A 25,316-nucleotide genomic window follows, 5' to 3' on the forward strand; every position below is an offset into this window, starting at 1 on the left:
TATTTCTGAGTGTTTGTGCATGTGTGTGTGTGAAGCTTTGAGAGTACATGCAGCTTTATTGTGTGTGTGTGGATAAGTGGCCTGTCTATGTGGAACAGATAAGAGTTGTACTCCACAGTAGGTGGACACTCTGGCTGACCAACACATAGGGGCAGAGACAGGGAGTAGACGGGAGTGGTGATTTTCCACTCGCTCTGTAGTATAGCCCTTAGAGGCTCACACAAGTGATAACCAGTCTGTCTCTAGGTCACCCTGATAACATGGCTGTACACACAGCATTCTTCATATTAGGAAGACCTACACACAAGTGTAAATGAGTTTTTATCTTGCAGGAATGTATGTCCTCATATCTCCACGCTTGTACAAATGCTCACACCAGAAGACAGCATTGTCCAACATGACCTCTCACAAAACGACACCAGGAAAAAAATCATTGAGATTTCAGGTAAGAAGAGAAAAAAGAGTGACAGATGAAAGAAAAAAGTAAACCAACAAAAGCTAAATAAATATAAGTGGAAAAAACGACATTACAGCATTTTTTTTTATTATATAAACAAGACTATTGATATTTGGAAACAATAAAGTTACATATAAAATGCAGCAAACAAACAAATAAGCTACGCTCTAATGTAAACATATAATAAATACATATAATATAAATATTGCACTATGCTTTAATTAAATTTTTCATTTTGACTCAGTTGCCAAACCATTTGAAAAGGTACCAGGTCAGCTGAAACACAGGTCAAAAGTCAAACAGGAGCAGTGACAGGGCAGCAGTGGTCAGAGGATGCTAGTGGATAAACAAGAGAAGCAGGAAAAGAGTTGAGGATTAGGAGGCAAAGAATCAGTGAGGGATCAGTGCAGCCTATCTCCTTACTTCCTGACACAATAAGCACAGCAACTCTCAGTGCATTTTATTAATTCTGCTTCATACGCTACAGACAAGCAGTGTTTATTACTATTTATTTTAATTCAAATTAAAAATAAAATCACCTAAATTAGATATTTCAAGAACAGCTCACATTGGTTTCCATAGATACTTTGTCTTTTGCCACAGAAGGGTTGGCTTATACACTTATTAACGTGGTGAAGAGGAAAAGATTCAAAGCTAGTCACAGAATCTACTGTTTGTTTACATATTTATACAAATAAAATTTGACATTCTTTTCTGAGCATAAAAACAGCGTGATTTGAAGCTGCTTATGACTCAAGGACATCCAATGATATTTTTTTCTCTATTGTCTAATACTTTCTTAAGCAATTATGTGTAATCCAATTATACTGTCATTCAGTCTTGTTTTTTCTATTTAGAAAACAATTTAAAAATGTTAAACGTAGATTTATTTTACATTTTTCATGTAGAGTATAACATAGAATACTACTACTACTGCTACAAATGATCAAAAGCATTTAGCTGTTCAGCAGTAGTGTGGTGAAACAAGCTAATGGGAGGTGGATGACATGGTTAAACATTTTGTCATTTAGGGCTGCACGGTGAAGCACTTGGTTAGAACAGACGCCTTGTAGCATGACGCTTGCATGTTTGGGGTTTGGCTTCAGGCTGGGGACTTTTCTGCATAGGGCTTATATATTCTACTCATGCATGCAAGGGTTTTCTATGGGTACTTTGGTTTTCTCCCACAAAAAAACAAAATAAAATAAAAATAAAAATGAATAAAACCTGCATTGTAACTGAATTCTAAATTGTCATAAGGTATGAGTGTGTGCATGAATAGTTGTCTGTTTTGTTTGTCTCTATGTGTCCCTGTGATGAACTCACATCCTGTCCAGGGTGTTCCTCACCATTCACCCAATGACCTCTCGAGATAGGCACCATCTCCTCATAACAGGAGCAAGCAGGTTAAAAAAAAGAAAGGATGGATGTGACATGATATTTCTGGCTTGAATGATGAAAGATGAAATATGTTGAGATGTCAAACAAGTTAGAGGTGGTGTTCAGCTTTGAAAAGGCAACATGTAGGAAGTCAGTAGTACGTTCCAAGACAGTTTTCAAATTGGAACCTTACAAGTTTTTACCTCCTGTTGAACCATCATTCATAAATTTGTTTGGAAAAAATATACAAAGTTACATTTTATAGAATTTTGAGTGAATGGAATTGTGCTGAAGAGCTGAATATACCATCCATCCATCCATCCATCCATCCATCCATCCATCCATACATCCATACATACATACATACCCGCTTCTTCCTTTTCGGGTTGCAGGGGTCACTGGTGCCCATGTCCAGCCACCACTGTGAGAGAGGCAGGGGACACTGGCCAGGTCTCCAGTCCATCACAGGGACACATAGAGGCAAATGAGACAAACAGCCATTCACACTCTCACTCACACCTGGAGACAATTTAGAGTTACCATTCAGCCTAACATACGTTTTTTGTCTGTGTGAAAAAAAAAAAGGAGACCCTGAGAAAACGACGCATGCACGGAGAGAACTTGCAAACTCCACCCAGAAAGGCCCCCGGCTGGGATTTGAACTGGCACAACCTACTCGCTAAGAGGCAGCAGCTCTTCCAACTGCGCCACCGTACTGCCCGCCGAATATGTCTAACTACCCAAAATAGAACGAGATCAACAAGAATTTATTTTAATGTGTTTGTCTTTCTTTTATTCGTTAGTAGTTCAACAGGCATATTCTTTATTTGAATCCTTGATTTAAATACTGGTCAACATATTTTTGTATATTAGGTCTAATTGACATGCACAGTCTGACTAGCATAACAGATTTGTCTGTACCAGTACTTATTTTTTGGCCTTTAGGAGTTTTGCTCCTGATTCTTAGAAATGCAGCATTTTAATGAAGTACAGTTTTTTATATGATAAAATTCAGAGTAAAAAAAAAAAAAAACCCTCCTCTTGTAATGGTAAGCATAACCGCTGCTAACAGCTTTACCTATTTGATTGTGATCTCATCTTCTCCCTGACAAGGTCAATGCCAATAATGAGGAATAGCTATGTGCGGTTGTTAGACAGATAACGTTTCAGTGATGATAGCTGAATGGCAAGTTGGGCTTTGTTAATAAAAGCATAATGATACCTGAAGACTACGAAAGGCAATTGCCAAGAGTCATAATACTAGCTGTGGTTAGGATTTGCTGTGCTCCTGTGGGCTTACTGGATTAATTGCACACCAGGGAATGCACCTAAAACCAGTTCACAGTCACACAAACTCTGCATGTTGTTGTTATGGTATTTATAACTTTTTTTACCATGTCACAAGTCGAGGATTATGTAGTATTCCACAAAGCCTCTGATTATTATCATAAATATGTTCAAAACTGTTTTCGTCTTCATCGTTGTACTTGATCTCATAATGCTGTGGCCATCAATTGATGCATATGGATGGTTTATGCACTATTTTTCTCAGCAGTTGTCACATGTTGAGGTCAGAGGGAAAAGCTGGGCAGATTAAATCCTGCATCGACTCAATGAGAAGAGGCCATATGGGCAAATTAGATCCATGTCTGTGAAGCACTAATCTGGGGATGCCCTCTGAGTGACTAAAGATGGACACCACCCATAGCAGTTAAGAGGCTTGAAGATTCCAAAGCAGCAGATGGCCATCTCTACTGTACCTTGCATATTAGCGCCCTCATCTGCTCCAGAATACAGAGAGAGGAGACAGACGTGGTTGTAAATTAAGTTTTAAAATCCTTTCAGGATGAACAAATAAAATGAGCAACTTCCAAAAATGACCATGAACTGCACCTGAGGGTAATGCAACAAACCTTTAAGTCACAGTTTAGTTAAACTAAAATCAAAATGTGAACAAAATGAAGAATTAATAAAGTTTGTAGCAAGGACACATATATTTAAAGGGACTACTGTTAAAAAAATAAATTAGAAAAATGAAATGGAAAATCATGAAACTGTATCTGCCTTACAGAAATGAGAAATAGCTTAATGGTGTGGGAGGTTTGATGATAAAAAACAAAATTGAAGATTAAAAAAAAAAAGAGGGAGGGGGTATTTATTAGAGACTATAGTTGCAGTGACTGGCTGAGGCGAGAGACAGAGGGACAAACGGCCAACTCCGTGGACATAATAAGAGTCAACACAGAATGGCCCTCATGGGCAAATCTGGCACTAAGATGATAATGAGATTATAAAACCCCAATATACTGCAGTAAATCGTATAAATGTTTCACTGAACCTTGTTGAACTTTCATTTATGAAGCACAAACTGTTTCCCTTATTTATTTATTTCCATAAAATGAAGGATAAAGCACAAGTCGCAAAATAAATAAATAAATAAAACAAGTACAATAAAATGCCTTATGGATAGAGTCTACATGGTGAAGGATAAACTGAAGACCAGTTCATGGACTTTAGTGTAGACATCTCTAGTGAGCATAATCACATCCTTTTCTTTAAAAAAAAAATGCATTTAAGCAGTGTTGTTTTCGTTAACGATGACGATGACGAAAACTTTTCGTCGACGCCCCCTTTTTTCATGACAATAATGAGACGGTAACGAAATAAACATTGCTCTTTAATGACTAAAACGTGATGAAATGTGTGTGAGTTTTCGTTGACGAGATGAGACTGTACGAAAATGTTTGTCGGTGGTCCGTCAATAATTTAGAATGCACAATATTTCTGCCCATTGGTCACACCCACTGCTACCCAACCGCGCTGATGCACCGCGCGCTCACCTTTGACTTCATTTCAAACTGGACCATGGCAGATGCTGCACGTTTTACGAAGGGGCTCGGTGGACGCAAACCCAGAAAGGATTTATGGACTTATTTTGTATTTAACCCAACTGAAAGAAGAACCGAATGTATCGTCGAGGGAGACGGAGGTAAATGTGGATTTAAACTTGGTGGAAAAAAAACGACAAATCTTAAGCGGCACCTTAAGGCTCACCACCCTGATATTTTTTCCAAGGTAAGTTAGTTACAACTACTATTTTTGTAATGTACATACATGCAATGTTACTTGACAAACCAAACGGGTTGTGACACATTTCACAACTCCAGTTTCGTGTAAACTTAATGTTTTTTTAATTTTATTTTTATAAATCCTGTCCTTGCTTGCGCACGTGGATGCTAACTTCGTGCTATTAGCTTGTTTGTTGTGCTAATCTAACGTCGGCTACTGTTACGTGTAAAACATGCAGGGATGTATGGCTGATAGGTTGTGTTTGAGTGACTGAATATCAAACCTGTTGCTGTTACCCCATGTGTCTGTCGGGTCTGCATCCTTTAAACCAAAAACCCATTTTAGCTAAACACTACTTGCATTACATTTTAAAATGAGACAACCAACATTTGTCTGATAAATGTTTACAGTAAAAAGTGTTAGGGGGCCAAAAAATACTTCATTTTAAATAAATAAATTGAATCAAAACATTTGCAAAAGAGAAAAGATACATTTTCTTAGATTTCACAGAAGACCCTGAAGTGATTGGACAAGACCAAAGGTAAATTGTTTTAATTTACTGTTAAGATTTTTAGTGTGTCATACGCTAGGTTATAATCAATTTTAGCAACTGTTTATGACAATTTTATTGAATTTCCTATATGATATTAAGAAAGTTTCTTTTTCTCTGTGTTTTGTCCTCTCTATCTAGGTTTGGAGCCATAGATAGGACCCCATGTGTTGTACACACACTGCAACTCGTTGTGAACATGATCCAGAAGGATGCAAGTATAAACCGACTGCTGGGCAAAGTTAGACTGCTTGTCAAGCTCTTTCGCAAGTCATCAGTGGCAACACAGCGTTTGCTCCAGGTATGTCAACTAACTGTGGTCAATGACTGCCCTACTAGATGGTCCAGCACATACCTGATGATATCACGACTTCTCCAAATCAAGGACTCAGTGGTTCAGGTTGCAGATGAGATGAGCTGGGACTATCTACTGCCAAGTGAGTGGCAGAAGTTGACTGCTCTTAGAGATTTACTTCTCCCCTTCGCTGAGCATACTTAGATGCTCCAGAGTGACACACAGTCTTTATCCCTTGTGTTGCCTGCCCTTCTGGACTTACACGGTCATCTATCTGAGTTCCCCAACGCTCAAGGTTCTACTTTCAAGGACCTAGCTTCCCTGGCAAATAAGATGAAGGCAAACATGGACAAACGGTTCAGCTGCTTTCTTGATCACACTGATTCTAAGTTTTCACCCCTCATTGCTGCTGCTTGCTACCTCGACCCGACAGTTGCACCTGAAGCACTCCTTGAAAATGATGAGCAAAGTGAGGCACTTCTGGGAAAAGCAGAAGAGTACATAACTCAACTGGTGCCACCTGTTTTACAAGAAGATGAGGCTGAAGATGAGAAGTCAGGGAAGGAGGGAGAGGAAGAAACCAAAGAGGGAGTGGGACCACTGAGAAAGCGGCCCAGATTCAAGTTTTTGTCGAGTCGGCCATCCAGATCTGGCTTCTCAAAGCCGTGTGTCATGCAGGAAATGAAGAAATTCAAGGAGCAGCTGTCACAGCCTATAAACCAAGAGACTGCCCTTGAATTTTGGGCTGCACAGGGGGATTCTGTGTATCCGAGCCTAAAACCTATTGCCTTAGATCTTCTGGCCATGCCAGCATCTCAAGCATTTGCTGAGAGGGTCTTTAGCATTACAGGTGACCTCAGTCGTGGCTGTCGAAATAGAGCAAGAGTCATTTTAGAGCGAAGTGCTTTCCTTAAACTGAATCGAGGTTGTTAAACTTAATTTGCATACCCACCTCGTTACCAAGCTTATTAGTGCAGGTGAAGACATGTTAAAATAGTGTTCTGTTTGGACTTTTTGCAACACTGCACAAAGGGTAGAGCCCCTATCTATTCTAAACAATGTTGTGGTAAACATTTTTGTTGTTTATTTATTTCATACTTTAAAGACCAGATACAGTGTGTATACAGTACTTAGTGTTCTGGGGTTGACTTATTCATTTTAGATTTCAAAACTTCCAGTGGCATATTTCATACTTTAAGAGAATAAGAAGAGATATATTTTATTATTTTGGTTTAGAATGTTTGCACAAGTTAAAGATAGTCAAGGTTTAGGACAGTCTGTTTTTATGTCTTCATTGTCCTGGTTGAAAAGTTTGAGTTTAACATGTGTGTTCCCTTTTATTATAATATTGGGCATTTGTACTTCATTGCACTTTAGCACATTTTGAGAAATAAAGCCACAAAGTGAGAATGTTTTTGTTTTGGGCATTTTTGGAGTACCAGTATTTGATTCCACTATTAAAACAAATTACTCAAATTAATTTGTAAAGACTAATATGTTTTCTATTTATTTTAAAGACTAAAACTAGACTTAAAATTTTAAAGTTTTTGTCGACTAAAGCTGGACTAAAACCATTAAATATAGAAATGACTAAAACTGACTAAAACTAAGAAGTATTTTTGTCTAAAAGACTAAGACTAAAACTAAAATCAAAATGGCAGTCAAAAACAACACTGCATTTAAGATATAAATTTAAATCTCACTTCACATTTCTTAGCACAGCACATCCTACACAATAATCTTGTATTTGTTGAACCTACCAGGTGTATTAACAGCAGGGGACTGATTATATTTTTAAATAGTGATTATGTACTCTCCCAAACAGTAGCTTTTTCACTGTAGATACTTAGTTGTGTTCTATTTACAAAAAGTTTAGACACATTCTTGTGGAGCGACTCCTTCGGCCGAGTATCAAAGGTGCATCAGTTCATCTAAAGTTACTCCACTCCACTTAAGTCAACCTTTTATGATATCAAGTCTTAAAGTTTATATGCATGGATATGGGCTGGTAGATTCACTCAACTTCTTTTAGACTGGATGGTAAGTGTTTGAAATGTCATGTTTAGGTTTCCCCACAGATGTTCTATAGATTTAAGTCTGAGCTTTGATTGGGTCACACAGGGTTAGGTATGGATTTGCTCTAAAACCACTCAAGTATTATCTTAAATGTGTGGTTGAGTCATTGCTATGCTGGTAGGCTACCTTGTGACAGAAGTTCTGTACACATTTTCAGGCTTTACCTTATAAAACTTGGTAATTTATATTCTCACACATTATTGTTATAATAAAAAAAAAGGTTTGTAAGCTCAATAATCCAGGTAGATAACAACAAAAATGGTTAAATTATCATCTGGATCAGTTTTTTTAAGTGAGAAACGGTTCGTCCCCCATTCGGAAGACTTTGTCAGTCTGAGGCCTGCCAACCATCTCTCCCATAGGCAGCCTTCACTGCTGTTTCAAATCAACCTCCTGTTGGAGTCTCAGAAGTAGGGTTTTAACACTTGCAGAGCAGTCTGTGTCAGCAGTGGGGTCCTTCTGGTTCTCCTACCATAACATTTCATTTCATTCAAATGTCGACGGACAGTTCGTGCTGACACTAATGAACCAGGACAACTTGAATTTCTTTGGAACTTGATTGGGGCTGCTCACCCACTATCCAGACCAGACTATCCTGTGTTGCAACCTTTCATCAGTTTTTCTCTTCCGTCTACATCCAGGGAGATTAGTTCTATGGGGCAGCACGGTGGCGCAAGTGGTAGAGCTGCTGCCTCTCAGCGAGAAGGTCCTTGGTTCAAACCCCGGTCCAGGGGCCTTTCTGGGTAGAGTTTGCATGTTCTCTTCGTGCATGCGTGGGTTTTTTCCGGGTGCTCCGGTTTCCTCCCACAGACCAAAAACATGCATGTTAGGCTGATTGGTAACTCTAAATTGTCCCTAGGTGTGAATGAGAGAGTGAATGGTTGTTTGTCTCGTTTGTCTCTATGTGGCCCTGTGATGGACTTGCGACCCGTCCAGGGTGTACCCTGCCCCTCGCACAGTGATTGCTGGACATGGGCACCAGCAACCCCCGTGATTCAAAATGGAATAAGCGGGTAAAGATAATGGATGGATGGATAACAAAATGTGTAATTGCAATACCGGTAATATTTTGGGAGAAAGGCTTGATTTTCAGAAAAAAAAAGTGTTGCCAACACTTATGGCCATGACAAGAGGTGGTCTGAGAAATTATTAAGTCTATGATTATTTAATAAAGTAGTACAAAAACTTTAAAAACTCTTTGCCAGTATTCAGGGCACTAAACCATTACTGATAAACCTTATCTATGGGTGTTAAACATAATTTTACCAGTGATAATTAACATGCAATAATGGGAACGTTTTAACTCTAAATGATTCTACATGAAAACACAATCTTCACATGACAACTGTTTTTCTGAGATGTCCTATTTAAATGTTGGTTGCTACTCAGGCTTATGTAGTTGTTTTGATTATATTTTAATGTGGGAGTATATGATAATAAAACCTTATTACAAGTCAAACTATTACTGTCTCACACAATCAGTGCCACATTTTTATTCTATCAGGTACAACGCACCCAGAATTCTTAATATCAGCAGTTTTCTCAATTTTATGATTTTATCTCTCACAAATGACAAATGTGACCCAGACAGCAACCTGACCCAACTTCAGTGAATACAGGCCAGAGGTTAATGTCCAGTTTACCAAAGTTTACCTGCCTATTTCCTGTAACATTAACGGGACATGTGTCAGTTGTGTAAAGAAAACACAAGCATCCACCAGGGCAGCAGACTTCCACCACACCAAGCTGAAAAAACAGTGGGTTGAAGGGCAAAGAGTTCATGTGAGTGGACCTCAGTATGCTCTCAAAAAAGGAGCCTATGCTGAACGTTGTGTGTCGTGCATGTGTGTTCGGAGGGGGTTATGAGGTGAGAGAGGTGCTGACAGCTAGAGTGTTTCATGGTCAACAGTGCATGGATCAGGGCGGTGAGCATAACAGACAAAACTACATCAGGATAAAGCACATCCCGTACATTAGCAAGGCAGTGCATGTATCAGCATGCCTCTGTGTCAAAGAACACACTGAAAGAAATGTTTTCTCATTTTAAAGTTTTTATCACATTATTGACACATCCTTCAAGACACCAAAGTAAAAAGTTCATCAAATGTGTAACTTTTGGTTTAGGAAAAAACAAAAAAAAGAAGCAGACTGGTTAGTAAATTGAGCCAATATAGGAAGTTACGCACTGCAGCAAATCAACACATGTATGTTGTGAAAATGAGGAAGAGAAGAAAATCCCTTTCTGTACTCTATGATGGTTGATTACCGCTTTAAGCTGAGATGCTTGTATAGGAACATGGTTAGTAATTAAAGTACAGGTAAGACATTAACTTACTTTTGTTAGCCATTAATCAGTGTTTACATTCAGGGAGCTCTCTCTTTGTAATTAATAATCAGCTTAGACAATGAATGATCACCTACGAGGAAGTTTTGTGTGCATGTGTGTGTGCTTATGTATGTGCCTGTTGTTAGCAAAGGGTTTTTCCCAGCTTTGAAATAGCAGACTCACTGATCAAACAACCAATCATCCATCTTACCAGACCAAAAAGACTATGAACTAAATGACAAAAAAAGTTTTGAAGAACACTGAACATTATCTTCTTCACCTCACACTTTGTAGCATCCCAAAATAAGAAAAAAATTAAAGATAACTGGACTTTTTTTTTCTAAAAGTAATGCAAGTATATTGATTTTGTTTATGAACAATTAGAAAATCAGAAGTGATTAGTAAACAACATCAACAAAAAATACTTCTTTTCTAAAAATTGGAGGGAGTAATTAATAAAAACAAGCAAATGGAAAATGGGCATTAAACTATGCTGGCATCATTCTCTGTACTAATATAACACTTTTTATTCTCATTTGTGCTTAAAATTGTAATGGAGGTCAATTTTCCAAAGACCTGAACTAAACAGTAAATACTAACACAAATACATACATTTGAAGCCTGTCTGAGAGCATCAGAAACACTATTATAAGACAATAAATAAACAACAACATCTCCAAAAACCTTTATGGAATTGCAAAAGTTTGTAAAATCTTGGAAACATCAAAAATATTTTTAATGTTATCAAAAAATGTTAAAAGTAGTAAAATTTAAAAACTGCTCCAGAAAATACTGCAAAGTAAAAAAAAAAAAACAATCCCTGAAAACTACAAAATGGAAACATAAACAAACAAATCAAAATAATTCAAAACAACATAAGGGAGACAAAGTTGTAGTTCATCCAGAATTTGACTTCTTGTCAAACATTACTTCTCTGATTTTATTATTTATCCACTTTTTTAATTAATTGTAATATTGTAAAATGGGTTAAAAACAGATAAGAAGTGAACTTTAAAACATATTTCTGTTATTCTTTTACTGACTCAAACATTCCTCATCCATGCAAGGAAAACTTTTCTTCCAAAATATTGCTTTCACTTGACGTGCATATTTAGCCTGTTCCACTTACGATAAAGTTCTGCTAATGACCCTTGTAGGCCCGTGCCAAACACTAAACCACTGACTTTTAAAGAGAAACAATTTCATTTTGTTAACAGCTGTGAGAAGTCAGGACAATATGCATTTCGAATAATCAAATGGAAGAATAACTAGCCACACATGAATGCATCCAGGTTTTCTCACTGCTTAAGAAACTAGGATGTAAATAGACACCCACATTTTGCATTATTGCTTCCTTCTTGACCATCATGCTCCATGAGTGATTTAGAACAGCAGTCAAGCTCTGTTGTCACATCTCCATACACCTTTCTGCCAAAAGCCTACTATCATGGTGAACACAATCAGTATTTAATAATTGTGCACATACTCGGACAGTAGGAGAAATGGAAAATGTGGACATATTAAGAAAGTCAAAAGTTGAAAAGAAGAGGGGAAAAAAGATAGATGCAGAAACAGCGTTAAAGAAAAAGTGGGAATTACCCTTTATCCCCTTTTCCTATGATGCTTCATGGCCGATACAGAGCCAATACTTTACTAGCCTTGAGACATTTCGTGTGTGTCTGTCGGAACATATGCCATTCTCCACACCAGCCCCAGACTTGCCCCAGGCCTAGCTCTGCCTGACTACACACCAGAGCAGTGGTTCACGTGATGTGTGTCTGTGACTATGTGTGCATGTTGTGCATGAAAGCAAAATTCACTGGTTTATTTTCTGTTGCTGAGAGGCTCTATCTTCACCCCCAATTACCAACACCTACACATACACACAGAGCAGAGCCATCGTAACCAAGACAACAGCAATCATGGTGGTATTTGTCCTGAGTGAAGTGCTGGGCTGTGATGCCCTGACAGTCTTCCCTCAACCTTGTCACCTCTGTTGCTCTGCTGTAACTCTCACCACAATGGCTGCAGCTTGTGAACCTGCCAGGCTGCCAAGGACACAAAGATGACTGAGTCAACCTTTGACATCAGAAGCTGCCACCAAAAGACCACAGACAAGCTCAGTTGGCAGCTCTGTTAGCAGGCTAGAGATCCAAATCTTTTTTTTATTTTTTTTAAGCTCTATTAAAATAGCAGAAGTCAACACAGTCCAAGTCAATAGTGCATACATACCAAAAAGATACGGTGTCAAACTGCTCTGCGTTTGGGCAAAGTTAGGCATGACAAAAGTTACTAAAAGGTGACCTCGATGATTTGGCCATACCACATCTGTCTTTTGATTGACAACAGTCACTGAGAAGAGACATAGGTCAAAGTACAAAACTGGGGGGAATGACATTTGAACATGAAATAAAGCACAAGTTTGGTATTGAAGGGTAGATGACATTTCAGCAAACTGATTCACTGGTAGATGTTCAGGCCACCCACCCACACTGCTCCATGTGGAACAAGCCATTTTAGTAAGTGAGATGAGATAGTAATGTTAGAGATGTGTTCACAGACACATGGAGCATGTGAAAGATGACCTATACATTCACTATAATGTCACTCAGGAGCTTTAAAAAGAAAAAAAAAAAAAATCACAAACCTGGACCTGAGGAGTGATGACAGAAATAAGAGATGAGACAAGGATTTAAGTGTTCCAGCTGTTCAGCAGCTATATGTACAGGTGTTTCAAGGGATGCTTAAATATATATGTAGAGTAAAAGGAGTTGCTTTAAATACCTATTAAAATTGTAAGTGCCTCTCTCACTATTCCTTTTCTTGCATGATCACTCAGTTTTTGAGGATGGCTTGCTCTTTGCAGATTTCCACATGTCCCATATTCCTTCCATTTCTTGATGCTGGATTTAACTTTACGTTTAGGGTCTTGGAAATCCTTTAGTATCAATGTACTGACCTATACTTTCCAATAATCTTTACTCTGAGCTGGATTATTACAGTTACTATAAAGGGAGTGAATATTTATGCAACCACTTATTTTACATTACATGTTATTTAATTGTTGTCTGGGAGAGATTTGGAGTAGAACCACTGCTCCTCCACATCGAGAGGAGCCAGTTGAAGGAGTTTGGGCATCTGGTAAGAATGCCCACTAGAAAGATGCCTCCTTAGGAAGGTTTTCAAGACCTGTCCAACTGGGAGCAGAACCAGTATCTCTCAGGCTTACTAATAATAAAGTAATGAACAAGTACGACTGCCTTGTTGTTTGGAGAGCCATGCTTGAACTGTGTCGCTCCCCTCTGCTCTGAGACGATAAATAAACAACTCAGACACCTCCGCTGTTGTTTTTATGTCCATGCGCTTTGGACGTCACCCATAGCACGCATGCAACAAAGAGTAAACTCAAAGCGAGAGCGACACCTGCCCCCTTTTTCCTCTTTTGCGTTGAAAAAAATGTTTTAGTTTTATCGATGAGTTTGTCAAAGTACAGTTCACAGAAGTAATGTTTAATAAATGTTAGGACTCTGTTCTTTGCTAACAAAATAGATTCACCTCTTCAGTTAAGCTGCTGTTTTTAAGACGCTCTGGACGTTTGTCACCCACAGCTCGCAGGAAACAAAGAGTAAACTCAACGCGAGAGGGTAACTTGCCCCCTCTTTCCTCTTTCGAAATGTTTTAGTTTTATTGATGAGTGTGCTCATTGATCCTGACTTACTCATTTTGATTAAAAAAAAAAAAAAAACATCAGCACAAATTGTTTTATTCATTAATGGCTTTTTTTTTTTTTTTAATAGGTCAAAGTGTTTTGTATCACACTCCTGAGTTAAAATGTTGCTGATCAATTTGAATTTATTATATTTATTTATTATATTTCACTTTATTTTTCAGTATCAAATGGTCAAAAATGTTTACAGTTTAAATAAAGATTTAAGTTTTTTTTTTCTTCAGGCAAATTGATGCACTTTAAGTTTTTTCTGTTACAGACTAAAAAAAAAATCAATGTTAATAAAGTTATTCTTCATTGTAAGTTGATCTATTTTTTATGTTAATAAGGACAGAGGTGTACTTATAACAATTTTATAGACAAATGATACTATTTACAGTCGCGGCGGAGAGTTGGGGGGGGGGGGGGGGAAAATGTTTACGTCTTCGGGGGGGGGGGGGAGAGGGGGTAACAGAAAATAATTGAGAAGCACTGCTCTAGGCTGACGTGGGAATATCTTGGAATTCTCCCAGTAGAGCTCCAAGAGGTGGTTGTGGAAAGACATATTGGGTCTCCCTGCTCAAGCTGCTGCCTATGCAACCCAACTTCAGAACAAGAAGATAACGGAAGGATGGACGGATGAATCTTTTAATTGGCATTTTGATGTTGAAATTTGATTTCACTTTGATGCTGAGACATTTTTTCTATTCTTTTTCAAATTTTATTTGTCAAAAAGGCCAATTTATACTGATCATAACTGATTTATGACATCATTAAAACACTTTGACTTCCAAGAGAATGGATAGTTTTTGTAGGCATTTAATGTTGTATGTTTAAGGCTTAACTTTCCTTTTGTTTCTCAGTGTGTGCATATTTGTATGTGCGTCACTCTTCAAACAACACTGCAGTCATCATCTCTTATCAACAGTCATGTTGAGGATTACAGCTTTTCCCTAATCCTACATTAAGGACACATTCTCATGATGGACGTGACATCATCACGGCCAGCAAACTGCAGTGAGGGCAGGAGGACAAGAAGCCAAACACTGCAGGAGAGGATTAATGCATATAGGAGACAGTGTTTGATGAAAAATGAAAGAGAACAAAGAAGACGGCAATGGAAATGAACTCTGACACCAAGTTTCCCAAGTATCTGGAAACAACTTAGTCTTTTTGAGTTTTAAAATAATCTGTTATTGATTCAGATTCTCTATTTTGTTGACAATTCTTTTCAAACAGCTCTATAAAAATATTGGAGCTACCCAGTTCCAAAAATATTTAATACACACATACACAAAAACATACATATAAGAAGTAATATTGTTAAGTATTAGTGAAAGACATTCATTTCATTCATTCAACCTTTATTTATACAGGCTAGCCTCACTGAGCCACGAGGACTCATTTACAAGAGGGACATTTGAAACGTAATATAAATTTGTTATTAATTAAAATAATTTCACTTACCTGCATTAAAGAACCCCATCCCAAATTTCTTTATCGGCTCCATCACTGACCATTAATACGGTATGTAAAAAACCCAATTTATTCAACTTATGATTGAATTCAGATTACTTATTTTTATACATGTGCCTAAAGTTTAGACATCATTTCATTATAATTTTCATTAAATATTTGCAATTCTTGAATTGTATTTGTCTTTACTCTTTAGATTTATTTCCATATCTTGACTCAGTTTTTTATAACTTACCATGGATAAGACAACAGATAAGTTGAAAAGCTCAGATTTGAACACAAGATATTATTACTGCACCAATCGTTTATTACCTGCAGAAACTCTGGGGCAGTCTAACAGCATGGAGTCAAGCTGTGTGTCCAAGGGCTCAGGACTGGACACCCAGTTGCAACAATACTGTAGGAAGAAGAAACAAAAATTATTGACGATTGAAAAAAGAGGCTTTAATGGTTTAAATGTTGCTTCTATGAAAACCTTCAGAGTCTGCTTCTTGTGCAGAAAATTAATATTCAATAAAATCACTCTTTAAAATACAAAAATAAGGATAAAATTAGAAAATGTACAATTTTATGAAGTGGAGGGGAGACTGCCATGTGGAAAAATCAACAAAACAAAACTACATAAGGAACAAGGTGAAATCAAGAATAAGAAAGGACAGGTGGGGATGTTAGGTGGAGAAAAATAACCCACAAAAGAAGTGAGTATGGACGGTGGGGGAAGAGGAGACAAGAACAAGCAATTAAAAGCTCTGTGACATGCAGCTAAGACAGCTCGGCGTTTGTTTGTGGTGAAGAGATGAGGCCTTCTACCATGGCTGATCAGTGGGTGCTCCAGGGGGAAGGGGGCCTGCCCAGCTTGCTGACCCATAACCCCCTGCAAACACCCCGACTCCTCTCAACCCCCTTGTGGTTGACAACTCCACTGTCAGAAAGGGAAGAAGACCTCTTTATCTGCTTTGCTGTCTTCATCCATCCTGTGTGGCACATTGTGGTTGTATGTGCTGCGGCACAGTGGGATATTCCAGACAGATAAGGTTCAAACCTGAGTTGTCATCGATAAAATGTATCAATGTCTTAGAATAGGGCGATTTACGTTTTAGTTGCTTTGAGCTTTCATTTGCTGGGTCAGCAGATGACAACACATCGAAGTGTGTTTGCCCTTCTGACTGTGCGCTATAGACTGGTATGCCGAGGCTTGTAAGGTTAGAACAAAAACAAGACAAATGGAGGAAAGAGACAGAGAGGCTGAGAAGGAATGCTTGGAGAAGACGCTCCCCTAGATAAGATAAAAGTTCAACAGAAGAAAGAAAAAATGTAAAGAGATTAGGACGTGCAGCTGGCGTCCTTCTGATTCACTGCTTATCTGCCCTTGTTTACTTTCACCCTGGCCCCCTGACAGCCATTAATGTGTTGTGTGTACAGGAAAGTTTGAGCGTGTGGGTCAGTGACTGCATTTCATCGGATGGGGGCTTTCACAAAGTCATGAACCTATCAGACATCAACACACACAAATGCCTATATTTCACATTATCACTCTTGCCAACCCTACACTGACTCCCTAATGCTTGAAAGCAGGAATTAAAATTTCTAGAGCTAATCTACAACACAAATGTACATGCGTGCAACCCCCCCCCCCCACACACACACACAAACACACACACACACACACTCGGACACAGACACACCCTGTCATGCAATGTAGAAATGAAAGGGTACAAAAAGTTAAAAATAATAATAATTTACTCCAAATCAAATCCGAAGGTTCAAAACCTTCTTAGAGACAGATAAATTCAAGTACAAAAGTGCTGTACAAATAACTGGTTCATGAAACAACAACAACATTAACAAAAAAAATTTACAAAAAAACTTTAAGGTTTTATTTTTTTATGACACCGGTGGTGGACATGTCTAAGCTTCAATTTGTTTTGCAGCCTCAGAAACTGATTAAAAATTAATGAAACTTTGAATTTTGTGTCAAATCAGCCATTAGTAGCTGGTAATGTGAAACCACTTTGAAATTTGAAGCTGAAATGAAAGTTTTCCCTACAACAGAACAATAAACCTCATGACAAGAGCAAATCAACTAAATGGTAAAAAAATGCATTTATCGAATGGCAAACTGAAAGTTCCATTTTTACTTTTGACTCATGAATGATATTATAAAAACAAACAAACAAACAAAATATTCATTTGATAATTTAAGACACAAATGACTGGAATGAAATTCACATTTAGATTATCGATAATCTATTCCTATCCAATCGTGAGTATAAAAATAAGCTACTGTACAAAGTCAATCTGTCTTGTTAGAAAAATTTGCTCCATTCACATATTCTTTACGTTAAATGTAATCAGCCCTGTAAAGCTATTTTACTAGCATTTGAAAATACAATAGTCCCTCGTTTATTGCGGGGGTTTCCGTACCTTGTCCCCAGCAGCGAGATGAGTGGGGGCAAAAGGGGAGGAAGCTGGGGGCTTTAGCATTGGAGGAAGATGAAAAGTCATCATGGTAAACAGTAGCATATTGTGTATTTTTAGATCTTAGGCTTTGCCCTAGATGTGCTCTCCTCTGAGTCTGAGTTTGAGGGCAGAGCTGCACAGAGCAGCAGAGAAGCAGTGGGGCTCCTTGACTGCTACATCAAGTGTCTCATTGTTTCTTCTCTAATTCATTCAGTCTGTCTCGAGGAAGATGTCAGCTGGGCTGTGGAGCAGTGGGCTGAAAGCGGCTGGAGAGAAGGGAAGGAGGGGAGTCTTTCAAAATGCCCTCCTCCCTCCCCTACAACTCCGCCATCACCACCAATAGAGGCAGAGAGGCTGAGGTTTGAATAGATTTGTCAAGGCAACAACACACATGTGCACACAAACTCTTGCATAAATGCACGCACACAGCACAAAGCCTTCGAGCTGTGGGGGACCACAGGCGTAACAGCCTTCACATAAAGGCAAGGCCTGCTGGCTGGGATTAGAGAAGGACGACATGACAAACGGATGGCACATCCCATCGGCTGCCTCTGATGCTTGGCATCATAACTTCAATCAACTCGTCTATCGATCAATAGAGCTACTGAACTGATTGACAAGAAAGAAACAAATGAAAAGGACTTTATGTGCATATGTTTCTTTTTGTACGTTTGCCGTACGGCTTTTGAATTCATACAAATATGTATGCACATACAGTGAACAACACATTTTCAAGGCACAACTCATTTAATTACTGCACAATATCATAATCAACGTTATCTGGTAAAATAATTTTAGTCCTGTCAAGTCAAACATTATTTATATAGCACTTTTTTTTTTAAACCAAAGTTCTGTACAAAACGTAGAATACACAAACAGTGATGTACAAAGTTGGTCTTAAATACAACAAAACATTACTTAAAACAACACCATTTAAAAAATGTGCACTATAATAGTCAAGACATCTTGTCTAAATGGAATTTAAAACCAGTGAATCCTAATGAGTTTTAGGAAAGGATTTAAAATGATCAACAGTCTACTTTTGCAAATAAGAGCTGTTCACAGCTCTTATTTGCAAAAGTAGAATGGTCCACAGAGTAGAACATCTTAAAAACACTCTGTCACTTCTGATTTTGAGCCTCGATCGGTAGGTGACCAAAAAGTGCCGATTAGTGGACCTCAGAGTTCTGACTGGCGTTAAATAGAATACCATTTGAATCTACAGAGACCAAGTGTGACCTAGTGACTCTAACCCTAGCACTACCCCTTGAGTTTACACATTAAAGCCAACAGTTGGGGTGTCTCCATTATTTGTGTTTGTTTGAGGTAGGTAAAGTGATAGGAATATTTGGCTTTTGGAGTTGTATCCCTTTAATTGTGGAACCAGTTGTCACTACAAGTTTGGCACTCTACTACTCACTGTTTGTAAAATGTAAACTTAAAACAGTTATATTTGTGAGTTTGAGAATTGAAGTATGAGACTTGAAACTTTTCCTTCATTTTGGAGTTTTGTTGCTTTCATGACAAAAACAATCTATTTTTGAATTACAGCATTGTGGTATTGTATTCATCTGGTCAATGAAAGTTATTATTAAATGTGTTTTTATATGAACTTGATAAAAATATTGGGTACACTCAAATTGTCAAAAAGTGTTGCACCAGCATAAAACCAAACAAACTCACTAACATACATTTTTGTCAGCTAAAATATCTTGTAACTACTGGTATACAAAGTAAAATGCAATTTAAAGGTTTTTTTTTTGTATTGGTATATTTTTTAATAAAATGTGTGAAAAATAGCAAACATTGATGTATGAAGCAAGCCCATTTTTACACCCTTTGGGAATTCAAGTAAATAATTCTCTAATTTGGGAGTGATAATGGACCCCTCCCTGAAAATTAACAAGTCACGTAAACATGATTGTTTAATCCTGTTTTTTTCAGCTGAGGTAGCTGTCTAAGCTGAAGCCCATATTGTCCAAAAAGAATCTTGAGACAGTGATCCATGCAGGCTCGATTACTGCAATGTGCTTCTGTTTGGAATCAATCAGTCCTCCATTGCACGTCTACAATTAGTTCAAAATGCTGCAGCCCGATTTTTAACTGGTACTGGCCATAGAGAGCACATTATTCCAGTTTTGGCATCCCTGCATTGGCTACCCATTCACATTCGGATCCAGTTCAAAATACTCGTGTATGTTTTTAAATCACTGAACAGTTCTGCCCCATCCTATCTCGCTGATCTTCTACAGACATATGTCTCAACGCATTCTCTGAGGTCAGCAGACCAGATGCTCCTTTCAGTTACAGAAACCCGTCGCAAACTCAGAGGTGACCTGGCTTTCTCTGTTGCAGGTCCAATACTGTGGAATGAGTTGCCACTGCGTGTCAGGCAGGCTCCCACACTCACAGTCTTTAAGTCTCGCCTGAAAACCCACTTTTATCCCCTTGCCTTTGACACTGTGATTTGTTTTGATCCTGTCTGTAGTCCACAGTGTTGGCCATTTAGTTATTATCCACTGCTATTTGTATTTTTATTTTATGTTTTCTTGTCCGCTGTGCTTGATTGTTTCTATTGTACATCACTTTGGTTGGCCTTGTTGCTGTTTTAAGTGCTCTATAAATAAATTGGTATGGGATGGTATGGTCTTAACCATTCATGTTAAATAACTGAAAATAAGTAACGCCATATAAGCATCTTGAAGGGCTGTCCCATTTGATAGTGAAATATTTCTACCCCTACCTATTGTGACTTTAAAACAAGTGCCAAGGATAGCTGAAATCCGGAAATGGAAGTAACACTGAAAGACAGGATTTGTGTTTAAAGGAAGTGCTAAAGCTAACCAATACGATTACAACAGAGTCAGAGAGGGTACAATGACAGTTGAGTCGACCACTCTTCCTGTAGGGAGATGCTTAATTCTTGTTGTTGGGACAATTTCTGTAAACATTCGTGTGTGAGATATGCCACCTGTTGCATTACTCAGTTTAAAGTGGAAGTCATGCTGCTTCTCTCGTATTGTCAACAAAAACACATGCACACACACATTTTTAGGTAAACTAAACATTCAGATGATTGCATGCTTCCTTTTACATAAAACCAGCAATAACTTAAATAAAATAAATAAATACTAATGATTTCAGGCTTGGCCAAAAATCCATACCATACTTTCTATATCATAAACCAAAACTGAACTAGAAACAGCTGTATAGTGCTATGTGTTGTCATCATTGTATGTTTCTACACAATGATGAAATGAGTTCTCTGCATTTAACCCATCACAAGTGAGATACACCCAGGCTGAGCAGCGGGCAGCTATGTAAGCGTCCAGGGAGCAGTTTGGGATTAGGTGATTTGCTCAAGGACATCGTGACATGTGGGCACGGAGGGGAGCTGAACCTGCCATTTTCTGGTCCCAAGTCGGCCGCCCTACCTCTACACCACAGCGCCCCCTCGTATACAGGACGTATAGTCCAACGTGATCCGTTTTGATGTGTGCTGCCTTTAATGGTCAGAACTGATATTGTGTGTTCTAAATAGTTTTAAACTCTATACAACTTTACAATGAATGTTTCATTCATCTATACATATATTTCAAGTACTTTTATACATATTAGATGGTAATCAAGCTATTAATTTCCCCATGGCTAGCCTGTATAAATAAAGGTTGAATGAATAGTTAGAGAACAATTAGACTACCTGCAAGTTCCCCATTATCAAAAAAGACATTTATGTTCAAAACTGTTTCCAGGAAGTGGTTATGAATATGAAAAAGTAAGGAATTAACTGTGGTGAGCTCATTTGTGCAATAATGTACAAAATGTTATATTTAGCTACAAAACTGTGTCTTGTTTTTTTTTCTTTTGAAAACCTGAATGATTGAAAAAAAAAAAGGTGCACTGAGTTCACGTCTCCTAGACTATAACACACCTGACAGCCTGCAAACCAACTACTCAGATGAAACTCTTGAGCATCATTTCTTGCTCACTCTCTTTGAGACTGTCGTTCAATCTCCTCCAGTGGCTGTATAATCTCTATGGATTAGGATGCTTTATTCATGACCATCACGATACTCTCTCTGTGTATGCACGGTATGTGTATGTGTTAGTGTGCGTGTGTTTGCGTGCTCTGGGCAGGCCACTAGAGTGTGACAGCAGGCCAGCACAGTGACAGGAGACACCTTGGAGACTGTGACAGGCTGCCAGCTGTACACCATCATTTAGATTTCTCTCTCACACTCCTCCTTCTCTCTGTGCTGTTCATCTATCTCCACGTACATCCCTTCATTCCCTCTCCTCCATCTGTATTCACTCCATTCATATTGTACTTGTCTTTTTGTTTTTCCTTTCCACAGCTCTAGCCTCCACTTTCTCAGTGGCAGTCAACGGGATTTAAATAATTGAACATTTCTCACATTTTTTTGTACTTTTTATGCCAGTCAACAGATAAGTCTTTCTTTTTCTGCCTTTGCTTTTCTATTCTCCTTTTCTTTAGTTTCATCTTCACTATGTATTTTATGCCTTTGTTGTGACGTCAGGTGCCCCTTATCTGACCCATATGGGTCTTTGTAACCTGGCTCAGCAGGCACTGATCTCTAAATCCCATCTTCTCTCTTCTGATCGCTCCATCTCGCCATTCCAAAGACCTCTTGAACTCCCAAGGGAGGGAATTATATCTGCCTGACGAGAACAGAACAGAGCTCAGCTGGAGTATCCCAACCTCACAAGCATCTACTCATATGGGCACCCATATCTATATACCACCTAAGGCGTACCTATGATTCAATGCTAATATTTCTCTTGGATGTGCAGCAGCATGAAGGCTGTCCTTCCTGTATGCGATTCTGCCAGTACCCAATATGTATACATATAAGATCCAGCTTTAAACAAGTTAGTAATATCTATGTTCTTTGTGGTGAAGTTTTGCTCGAGGATGCACATTCAGACTATCTCTGAATAACTCCAAACATCAAGAATATACCAGTACAAAATAATCTCCTACATCAGTCCACAAACATAGGATTACCATTCTAACTCAAAAACAAAGAGGTATTTGTACATACAGTATGCACTGCAAATATGCATCGTATGAGGTTAGATTAAAACATATAAAAAATGCTGACTTGGGGCATTTCAAGTATTATTGCCATTCATACCTATAGTAAGACACCAATAACAATGCGAAATACAAAAAACTGGTCACAAATATCAGTGACAAAAAAATAATTAGTCTTTAGATTTACACAATTATGTTTTGTAATGAAAACCAATTTTAGTCATTACTTGTTTTTAGTCTATACTGAACAAAAATATAAATGCAACACTTTTGTTTGTGTTCCCATTTTTCATGAGATGAACTCAAAGATCTAAGACTATGTACACAATTAGGTTTTTGTCTAAAATATTGATCACACATTTGTGTAAATCTGTTAGTGAGCGCTTCTCCTATGCCGAGATAATCTATTCACCTCACAGGTGTAGCATATCAAGACGATGATTAGACAGCATGATTATTACACAGGTGCACCTTAGGCTGACCACAATAAAAGGCCACTCTAAAATAAACAGTTTTATCACACAGCACATTCTGAATGCACAGAGATACCGTGAGGAGATCCTGAGGCCCCTTGTTGTCCCATTCATCCACGACCATCATCTCATGTTGCAGCATGATAAAGCATGGCTCCATGCTGCAAGGATCTGCACACAATTTCTGGAAGCTGAAAACATCCCAGTTATTGCATGACCAGCATACTCACCAGACATGCCATCCATTGAGCATGTTTGGGATGCTCTGGATCAGCGTATATGACAGCGTGTTCCAGTCCCTGACAATCTTCAGCAACTTCACACAGCCATTGAAGAGGAGTGGACCAACATTCCACAGGCCACAATCAAACACCTGATCAGCTCTATGTGAAGATGTGTTGCACTGTGTGAGGCAAATGGTGGTCACACCAGGCACTGACTGGTTTTCTGACCCCCTCAGACCCACCCCACCCCCCAATACAGTAAAACTGCCCATTTTAGAGTGGCCTTTTATTGTGGCTAGCCCAAGACATACCTGTGCAATAATCATGCTGCCTCATCAGCATCTTGATATGCCACACCTGTGAGGTGAATGGATTATCTTGGCAATAGAGAAGTGTTCACTAACACAGATTTACACAAGTTTTTGAATAAAAATTTAGAGAAAAGGGCCTTTTGTGTACGTAGAAAAAGTCTTAGATCTTTGAGTTCAGCTCATGCAAAATGGGAGCAAAAACAAAAGTGTTGTGTTTATATTTTTGTTCAGTGCAACATACACTAAGTTTAAAAACACCTAACAAAGTGTGTTTTGATGCAGCTAAGGCTCCCACAGATTTGGGTGGACCTCAGTCCGCGTGGAAACTGCGGGCATTGTCCGCAGACGGTTGAGACTTCATACTTGTCCATACACCCCTATCGGCTGTAGACCAGCTCCGCAGGTATGGGGTGTTTACTTTTGGGACAAATTGAGTTTGACTATTGGTCATTTGCTGACACATCTACTGGATTGATTGACAGGTCACAAAAATAAAAATAAAAAAGAGAGCAAGCAGCAAGCGGCAGTAGTGTTCTGTGCTTATATGTTGTTAAGAAAAAGTTCTAATAAAAACAAAACAAGGAGCGCTGGTCCTGCAGCCCACACATCAGACTGGCTCACTGGGAAATCTCCAGACACTCCAGCAAGCCACTCCGGGCCTGCTTTTAATTTGCTCATGACAAATTCCTTCATTTCTCACAATTTCAGTCATGGCGTCAGTGGACGAGGAGGAAGAGATTGCTTGCCTCTTGAAAAAAAAACCTAAAGAAAAGGCCAACAAACCAGACCACGGATGAAGAAGGGGAATTTAATACAATGGTGTAGCATACAAATCAGTCCGTCGTTGGGAAGTTTATTGTGCAACACCGAGTACGTGTACACAGTCGTAAAAATTGATCTTTGCGCAGACATGCCCTGCGGGCGTCCGCTTCGAGTCTAATCCGGTACGCGCAGACTTCTGCGGACTAAGGTCCGCCCGACTATGTGGGAGCCTTTAGCTGTCAGTGGTATCAAGGACATAAAACAATACACATCATTAACTGCTTATGAGAGAACTTGTTAAATAAAAATAGTTTTGAAGACACTTATTGCCAAAAAAACAGTTCATAGAACATATGACATATATATATATATATATATATATGACCCATACATGAGAAACAATACATTATGCACATTACACTCATAATATATTATTAGGTAATTCAGCAGCAAATGTTCCATTTTCTTTTAGAGTAGTGAGCTCTGAGTTGCATTTGAAAATGGTTCCACAATTAAATACCAAAAATGTTAATTAGGATCTATTTCATTAAAGTTTTTCTGTGTAAGAATAATTTGCTTGTGAAGCTATAAATACAAAATAGCATTTATGATGATTATTTTATTGGTGAATTATCGGCAGCACAGTGGCACACTTGGTAGAGCTGCTGCCTCTTAGCGCAGGTTACCTTGGTCGG

The 25,316-nt window shown here is 38.5% G+C and overlaps 1 protein-coding gene across 1 annotated transcript in view; it reads right to left on the minus strand.

Annotated features, from left to right (window-relative positions):
• fam172a (family with sequence similarity 172 member A) overlaps positions 1–25,316 on the minus strand; it is a 183,740-nt gene that overhangs the window by 43,202 nt on the left and 115,222 nt on the right. Inside the window, exon 10 of the mRNA XM_037681102.1 lies at positions 15,648–15,732. Coding sequence (XP_037537030.1) covers positions 15,648–15,732 — 85 coding nt within the window. The remainder of the gene's footprint in view (positions 1–15,647; positions 15,733–25,316) is intronic.

Source organism: Nematolebias whitei, chromosome 8 (assembly GCF_014905685.2).
Source record: "Nematolebias whitei isolate Nwh7 chromosome 8, NemWhi1, whole genome shotgun sequence".
In the NCBI taxonomy this organism is placed as follows: domain Eukaryota; kingdom Metazoa; phylum Chordata; class Actinopteri; order Cyprinodontiformes; family Rivulidae; genus Nematolebias; species Nematolebias whitei.